Genomic DNA, 9,237 nt, shown 5'->3' on the forward strand with positions numbered 1-9,237 from the left:
ATGTTGGTCACGCTGGTCTCAAACTCCTGACCTTGTGATCCGCCCGCCTCGGCCTCCCAAAGTATTGAGATTATAGGCATGAGACACTGCACCTGGCCCAATTTTTTCCTGAACAACAAACAACCATCAGTGCATTTACTGGAAATATTAACTTCAAGAGTAACAACAACCTATCTTATATATTTTTAGATATAATAATAAAAATCATTATCATTCATATTAGTAAAATCACTAATTTGACTACATTCTGAAGCTTGAAAGCATACAGTAAGTTCACACTTTTAAGCATTCCCATGTACCAGGCATTTTATTGTATTAATTCATTTATGTATAGAGAAAAAAGGCTGATAATGACTATGTTTCCAATGAGAATAGGTAAATGATTTTGTAATTTAAAAAGTAAAGTTAGGCAAGGAATAGTGTCTCACACCTGTAATCCCAACACTTTGGGAGGCAAAAAGGGAGGGTTGCTTGAGTCCAAGAATTAGAGACCAGCCTAGACCACATAGTGAAACCTTGTCTCTACAAAAAATAAAATGATTAGATGGCCGTGTTGGCATGTGCCTGTAGTCCTAGCTACTCAGGAGGCTGAGGCGAGAGGATCTCTTGAGCTCTGAAGTCTGAAGTCATAGTGAGCTATTGATGGCACCGCTGCACTCCACCCTGGGCAAGTGGGGGAGATCCTGTCTCATTAAAAAAAAACCAAAAAAAACAAAAAAGTAAATTAGAAAGACAATTAAAAGTAGCTCTTACCGGAAAAGACATCAAATAAACTTGTTCCATCACCATTGTCATCATCTGCTGCCATGATCCTATTTCCTTTTGAAAGTCACCACCTACGGTATTAAATATTTTTAAATTTCCACTGTTAAAATAAACCTCACAATTCAGAGAATAAACCTAGCTTCAAAACAAAAAGCAATTTTCAAATTTGGACACATTGAAAAAGCTCACTCTCTATCATTCTTCGTTTTTGGAGACAAAGTCTCACTCTGTCGCTCAAGTTGGAGTGCAGTGGCTTGATCTCCGCTCACTGCAACCTCTGCCTTCTGGGTTCAAGTGATTCTCGTGCCTCAGCCTCCTGAGTAGCTGGGATTACAGAGTAGCTGGGATTACAGGAGTGTACCATAACTGCGATTACAGGAGTGCACCACCACACCTGGCTAATTTTTGTAATTTTAGTGAAACAGGGTTTTGCCTGTCTGCCACGTTGGCCAGGCTGGTCTTGAACTCCTGGCCTTAAGCAATCCACCCACCTCAGAATCCCAAAGTGCTGGGATTACAGGCGTGAGCCCCCGTGCCTGGCCTTTCTCTCTACCATTATTAAAAGCAGATTTGTGTTATCAAAAAAAGTGCCTAATACTTTCTAGTAAAAAGTCAAAACTATAAAGCAAAAATTTTAAACTTGTTAATATGGCCAGGCATGATGGCTCATGCCTCTAATCTCAGCACTTTGGGAGGTCAAGTCAGGTGGATCACTTGAGCCCAGGAGTTTGAGACCAGCCTGGGCAACATGGTGAAACCTCATCTCTACAAAAAACACAAAAATTAGCCGAGTGTAGTAGCCTGTGCCTGTAGTCCTAGCTACTTGGGGGCTGAAACAGTAGGATCACTTGAGCCTGGCAGGCAAATGTTGCAGTGAGCCGAGATAGTGCCACTGCACTGCAGCCTGGGTGACAGAGTGAGACCCTGTCTCAAGAAAAAAAAAAAAAATTGTTAATATACTTAAGCTATGTACAAAGTAAATGATGCTAATTTTATAAAACAGACTAAAATACAAATTAACTTTTTTTTTTCTTTAGACAGAGTTTCGCTCTTGTTGCCCAGGCTAGAGTGCAATGGTGCAACCTCGGCTCACCGCAACCTCCACCTCCCGGGTTCAAGCAATTCTCCTGCCTCAGCCTCCCAAGTAGCTGGGATTACAGGCATGCACCACCATGCCCAACTAATTTTGTACTTTTAGTAGAGATGGGGTTTCTCCATGTTTGTCAGGCTGGTCTCGAACTCCCGACCTCAGGTGATCCGCTGGCCTCAGCCTCCCAAAGTGCTGGGATTACAAGCCTGAGCCACCGCGCCCGGCAAAATTAACTTTTGCACTAAAATAAGAACCATCACTACTATCACCACACACACACACACACATACACATACACACACACACACACACACACACACACACACACTAGTACTAACAAGAAATACTGATACCAAAAAAAGGTAATCACTTAGACCAAATAGAAAAATGGTCAAAAAAACACAGACAAATCATTAAAAAAAAAAAAAAAAGCAAAGCTTTTGGAACTAAAAGATGTTTGACTTCACTAAACACAAATTAAAACAATGAGATATGCCATGTTGTGTAGGAAAGTGTTGGCATAGCCAGGCATGGCTACTTATCATTAGAAAGGCTGCTTACTAAGGCCCTTGGCTGGAGTTTAAGAACTCAAATTTCAGGAGGGTTCCCACAATTTCCAGACCGATAAGAAGTGGCTCGATGTGCCTAAACTGTTCATACAAACAGTTTGGTTTATCATAAACACCTGTATCCTTCTGGGAGTCTTAAAATTTTAGTACATGACAGGCAGAGGTGGCCTATGTGACCAGCCCCCAGTAAAAAGCCTGGGCACTGAGTCTCCAATATGCTTCCCAGGTAGACAACATTTCACACCTGCTATCACTAGTTGCTGGGGGAACAAACAGTTAAGGGCATGACTCCACTGGGAGCAAAACCATGGGAACTTTAACGTGGTTTCCTCTAGACTTTACCCCATGGACCTTTTTTTCCCTTTGGTGATTGTGCTTTGCATCCTTTCATTGTAATAAATCATAGCTGTGAGTACAACTACATAGTGAATCCTATAAGTCTGGAAAATCATCAAACTTAGGGGTGGTCTTCGGGACTCCTGACATGTTTTCACCAATAACATAGTAAGACAAGCAAATAACAAAAAGTTTGATAGTACACTAGGTTGACAAAAGTATGGGAAAAGAGGTACTCTCACAGCTCTCTCAAGTGTACTCTGGTAAAAGCTCTGTGAAAGCAATTTGGCAACAGCTTTGATTTGATTAAAAATTTGATGAAATGTTTAAGTGCAATACTCTGACCTAACAATTTCACATCTAATAATCTGTTACCAGTGTTGTTTATGGTAAAACTAGAAACAACATAAGAATCCAAAACAGTAAAAAAACAAAAACAGGCCAGATTGCAGTGGCTCACGTCTGTAACCCAGCACTATGGGAGGCCGAAGATGGCAGATTAACTGAGGTTAGGAGTTCGAGATCAGCCTGGCCAACATGGTGAAACCTCGTCTCTACTAACACTACAAAAATTAGCTGGGTGTGGTGGCAGGTGCCTGTAATCCCAGCTACTTGGGAGGCTGAGGCAGGAGAATCACTTGAACCCAGAAGGCGGAGGCTGCAGTGAGCCGAGATTGCGTCACTGCACTCCAGCCTGAGCAATAAGAGTGAAACTCCGTCCCAACAACAACAACAAAAAAGCCTCTCTTCACTAACTTATCTGGCATCCTCTAATCTGCCAGTAAAACCCAATGAATGATTATGGCCACTGAACTATGGCCACTCTGGCCACTTGGGGCTATGAAATTATTAGCAAGCCTGCACCTGCATACTTCTGCTCCCACCAATTGAGATATATGCTTATGTAGTGGAGGGTGTATGTCTGCTGCCTGAATCCTGAAGGACAGGAGATGAGCCAAGACCATGGTGCCAGGCTGAAGAGCCAGTGCCCCTGAGAACCCAAACATTCCCAAGAGTATTTGAGAACCTACCAAGAAAAACAGTCTCATCGCTTAAATACAGTAGGCAATGGGCCAGAAAGTTAGCTTAAAAACAGTTTACAGACAAAAGGGCAGCATGGATCTCTAAAGTTGTCCTGCTGCCATCCAGAGTGCCTTGTAAAAAATAAGCTTATTAGTCCTAATAAATGTATCTATTAGCCAAGCTGGACTCATCTGAATCATTCTTTGGTCTCCTAGCTCCCTCTTAGTTTGGGGGAAGGTTTTCTATATACGATTCTGGGTTTTTCTCAAAGCTTACCAATGTATATTTATTGTCAAATCCAATTATGCCCATTTTCATATTTTCTAAATCACAGTATGATGAAAGATCACATTACCAAAGGGAGTTATTTTCTACTGAAAACTAGGCAGAATGCTATGGAAAGACAGGTAGCAAAACACACACACACACCCCTGCATGTCAAATCAAGTGAAGAAAAAATGATCCAAAGTACCAGGGGAGAAAATCTAGTCTATACTCAGATCAATTAAAAAGTATCTAAGTTTTTTTTTTTTTTTTTTTAAAGACAGAGTCTCCCTCTGTCACTCAGGCTGCAGTGCAGTGGCACAACAGCTCACTGCAACCTCCCTGGACTCAAGCAAGGACAAAACAAAAACTGAAAATCATGGGCAATGTCTTATGGGTGTAGTTCATGCAAGAAAGATGTCAACACTCTCATCATTGGATTCATATTCAAAGATAACATCATGGTTCTACCACAAGAGATAAATAAAATCAAGGTGTATTATCTTTTTTCCTCCATTCCTCACATTCCTCAATCTAACATTTATTTCAATTAGCTCATTTGATTAACTGTTATAAAATAGCCTGCACAATTACAAAAAGCACAAATAACATAGTCACGTCTGGTAACTAACATAACTGACTCTGCAAAGCAAAATTCAACTGGCGAAATCAGATACTCAGAGGTTTCCTAATGAGAAATCTACTAGTAGTAGCTGTAAGCTGTCACATGGAGAGGGGAGCATTAGTCATGGGGTTTCCTCTCAGAATAATGGAGAATCTAATGATTTGGTTAAAGAGATCAAATAGATCAAAGCTTTCCCTGCACTATTATTTCATACAGTTTTAGTTTATACTAATGGCAGGTATTACTTAAAAAAAAAAAAAAGTGTGGTAACTCACACCTGTAATTTCAGCACTTTGGGAGTAAGGTGGAAGGACTGCTTGATCCTAGGAGTTTGGGACCAGCTTGGGCAACATGGCAAAACCACATCAAGACAAAAAAAAATACAAACAAACGGGCTGGGCACGGTGGCTCATGCCTGTAATCCCAGCACTTTGGGAGGCCAAGGTGGGTGGATCACAAGGTCAAGAGTTTGAGACCAGCCTGGCCAACATGGCGAAACCCCGTCTCTACTAAGAATACAAAAATTAGCCAGGCATGGTGGGGCGTGCCTGTAATCCCAACTAGGCTGAGGCAGGAAAATCGCTTGAACCCGGGAGGTGGAGGTTGCAGTGAGCTGAGATTGCGCCACTGCACTCCAGCCTGGGTGACTGAGCAAGACTCTGTCTTGAAAAACAAACAAAAAACGTCACAACTGTAATCCTAGCACTTTGGGACGTCAAGGTGGTAGGTTCACTTGAGCCCAGTAGTTCAAGACCAGCCTGGGCAACATAGGGAGACCCCATCTTTATTTAACAGAATAAATTTTTTTAAAAAGTAGGCAGGCATGGTGGTTCACACCTATAGTACTATCTACTTCAGTAGCTGAGATGGGAGGATCTCCTGAGCCTGTGAGGTGGAGGCTACAGTGAGCTGTGATCATGCCACTGTACTTCCAGCCAGGGCAACAGAGAGACCATGTTTCAAAAATAATAATTTAAAAAAAAGGAAGAAAAAGAAGAAGACTCGACCTAGTAAGTTAAACCTGGAAATAAATATAAATCTAAGAGACTTGGTAATCCTGGGTCTCTTTTTTAACAATTAGTCAAGAGCAATAATAAGGGGGGAAGAATAGAACGGGAAGTTTGATCTGTAACTGACTGTGAACAGCCAACTGAGAAACTACTACTTTGGGACCAGCTAATAATGGATCTTTTGCCCCCATCTGTCTTAAATTTTTCTCCAAATTTTTTTGTCAGATCATTATCTCCACATCTTAATTCTAGGTCCCCACCACCAAAGGTATTTTTTATTTTTTATTTTATTTTTTGAGACGGAGTCTCGCTCTGTTGCCCATGCTGGAGTGCAGAGGTGCATCTCTGCTCACTGCAAGCTCCGCCTCCTGGGTTCACGCCATTCTCCTGCCTCAGCCTGCCATATAGCTGGGACTACAGGAGCCCGCCACCACGCCCGGCTATTTTATTTATTTATTTTTTTGTATTTTTAGTAGAGACGGGGTTTCACCGTGTTAGCCAGGATGGTCTCGATCTCCTGACCTTGTGATCCGCCTGCCTCGGCCTTCCAAAGTGCTAGGATTACAGGCGTGAGCCACCGTGTCCGGCCGCCAAAGGTATTTTTAAAAAGATTATTTATAAATTAAGAAGTAACTGCTCATTTCTTAATTGTATCACATGATGCATTAATAGTACTTCAAAATTTCTGAGAACATATACAGTAATATAGAGAAGTCATCAAAAGAAGTTATATGTGTGTGGCTTCTCACTGTGTACACATGAAAAAGTTAAAGGTTCTTAGCTTCCTAGGCTGTAGGAAAAGGAAAAAAGTAGTTAAAAGGACTGTGACAGTTATGCCTCTCAATTCCAAATCCATACTTCTGTGATAAAGGAGCTAGGCCTTGTAGATATTTCTCCTTTGCTAACTGGCACAAGGTTAAACCTTATCAGAATGGTGGAGGAACAATGGAAGAGGAAGGGGGATTCTTTCCCTAGTTTCGGTGCATCTGGCTAGCAAGGCTCCTACAAAGCCTGCTGTCCCAGCATTCGGTTCCTGCAGGGCGGTTTTCCACAGGCTCACTTCCTGTACATCAGGTTCCTATTATGATTGGCTCCTGCAGAACACGGCTTCCTCCTGCTAGGTTTACGGAGAGGGCAGCTTCTCCAACTCATAGATCCTCTAGCACCCAGGCGCTTCCCTATGCAACTCCTCTGGCCGATTTAGAACAGAGCAAAACACTTAGCAATGTCTCCACCGTCCAGCTGACCCCAGCAATGCTCTTTCCATGAGGTCTGGACCCCATCCTCAGAGTGAGGGAACACAGCTCTTCTTTGGATGATCAAAACCCCAGCGGTCATAGCTGCTCCCTATATCTGATATTCCTATATTTTTCAGTTATTCCTTAACTATTACTAGACAATTACTAGTTACTTCAATCCTGTCAACAATATTTTTTTTTGAGACGGAGTCTCGCTCTGTCTCCCAGGCTGGAGTGCAGTGTTGCGATCTCGGGTCACTACAAGCTCCGCCTCCCGGGTTCACGCTCCTGCCTGCCTCAGCGTCCCGAGTAGGTGGGACTACAGGCGCCCACCACTACACCCAGCTAATCTTTTGTGTAAAGACGGGGTTTCACTGCGTTAGCCAGGATGGTCTCGATCTCCTGATCTCGTGATCTGCCCGCCTCGGCCTCCCAAAGTGTTGGGATTACAGGCGTGAGCCACTGCACCTGGCCTTTTCCTTTGTGATACGGAGTCTCGCTCAGCCGCCCAGGCTGGAGTGTGGTGGCGCGATCTCGGCTCACTGCAAACACCGTCTCCTCGACTCAAGCGATTCTCTCGTCTCAGCCTCCGGAGCAGCTGGGATTACAGGCACCTCCCATCAGGACTGGCTAATTTTTATATTTTAGTAGAGACGGGGTTTCGCCATGTTGGCCAGGCTGATCTTAAACTTCTGACCTCGGGTGATCCGCCCGCCTTGGACTCCCAAAGTGCTAGGATTACAGGCGTGAGTCACGGAACCCGGCCAATAATTCTTTATACGAAACTTTCCCTTTCAAATTACTATATGGTTTTTGCCTACTGACTGAACTCTGACTGATAAAGATAACTCAGTCACAATTGGGCTGGTGCAGTGGCTCATGCCTGTAATCCCAGCACTTTGGGATGGATGGAGGCGGTGGACTGCTTGAGGTCAGGAGTTCAAGAGCAGCCTGACCAACACAGTGAAACCTCATCTCTACTAAAAATACAAAAATTAGCTGGGCGTGGTGGTGGGTGTCTATAATGCCAGCTATTCTAGAGGCTGAGGCAGGAGACTCACTTGAACCTAGGAGGCAGAGGTTGCAGTGAGCCAAGATCATACCACTGCACTCCATCCAGCTTAGGCAACAGAGCGATTCTCTGCTTAAAAAAAAACCCCCAAAACCAAAAAGCAAAAAAAAAACAAATTGTTACAATAGAGATTTTAACATTATTTTCTCTAATGATCAAGCAGTTAAAGAAATCTAAGCATATAGCTCTGAATACAAAATTGACAGGTTTGATCTGATAATTTTATAACCCTGCATACCACAATTAAGAGAACTTACACTACTTTTAAGCGCATTTATAAATATTGTCTATGTATCAAGCCGCAGTGCAAGTTTCCACAAATATCAAAGAAATGCTTCCATCTAGCCCAATAAAATTCAAAGTTAACAACGCACTTTCAAATTTCCCAGGTCATCTGGAAATTTATAAACATAGGTCAAAGAACAAATACTAATGGAAACTGGGAAAAAGTACAGAACTGAGTAACAATGAATACAACACAGAAAATTTATGGGATAAAACCAAAATAGTACTTTTAGAGGCAAAGTTACAGTACTAAATGTATAGGAAGAAAGGACAAAACATTAATGAGGCCATCAATCACCTCAAGAAGTTAGAAAAAGAACAAAGTAAACCCAAAGAAATAAAAATATATAACCAGCAAGGCCGGGCACAGTGGCTCACGCCTGTAATCCCAGCACTTTGGGAGGCCAAGGCGGGTAGATCATGAGGTCAGGAGATCAAGACCATCCTGGCTAACGTGGTGAAACCCCATCTCTACTAAAAATACAAAAATTAGCTGGGCGTGGTGGTGGGTGTCTATAATGCCAGCTATTCTAGAGGCTGAGGCAGGAGACTCACTTGAACCTAGGAGGCAGAGGTTGCAGTGAGCCAAGATCATACCACTGCACTCCATCCAGCTTAGGCAACAGAGCGATTCTCTGCTTAAAAAAAAACCCCCAAAACCAAAAAGCAAAAAAAAAACAAATTGTTACAATAGAGATTTTAACATTATTTTCTCTAATGATCAAGCAGTTAAAGAAATCTAAGCATATAGCTCTGAATACAAAATTGACAGGTTTGATCTGATAATTTTATAACCCTGCATACCACAATTAAGAGAACTTACACTACTTTTAAGCGCATTTATAAATATTGTCTATGTATCAAGCCGCAGTGCAAGTTTCCACAAATATCAAAGAAATGCTTCCATCTAGCCCAATAAAATTCAAAGTTAACAACGCACTTTCAAATTTCCCAGGTCAT

At 42.4% G+C, this 9,237-nt stretch overlaps 1 protein-coding gene across 3 annotated transcripts in view; it reads right to left on the minus strand.

Annotated features, from left to right (window-relative positions):
• CASP8AP2 (caspase 8 associated protein 2) overlaps positions 1–9,237 on the minus strand; it is a 51,769-nt gene that overhangs the window by 33,562 nt on the left and 8,970 nt on the right. For all 3 annotated transcript variants that reach the window (XM_011984423.1, XM_011984422.1, XM_011984424.1), the window contains exon 2: positions 754–836. In XM_011984423.1, the coding sequence (XP_011839813.1) occupies positions 754–808 (55 nt within the window). In that variant the 5' untranslated portion in view covers positions 809–836. The remainder of the gene's footprint in view (positions 1–753; positions 837–9,237) is intronic.

Source organism: Mandrillus leucophaeus, unplaced genomic scaffold, assembly GCF_000951045.1.
Source record: "Mandrillus leucophaeus isolate KB7577 unplaced genomic scaffold, Mleu.le_1.0 Scaffold268, whole genome shotgun sequence".
Taxonomy (NCBI): domain Eukaryota; kingdom Metazoa; phylum Chordata; class Mammalia; order Primates; family Cercopithecidae; genus Mandrillus; species Mandrillus leucophaeus.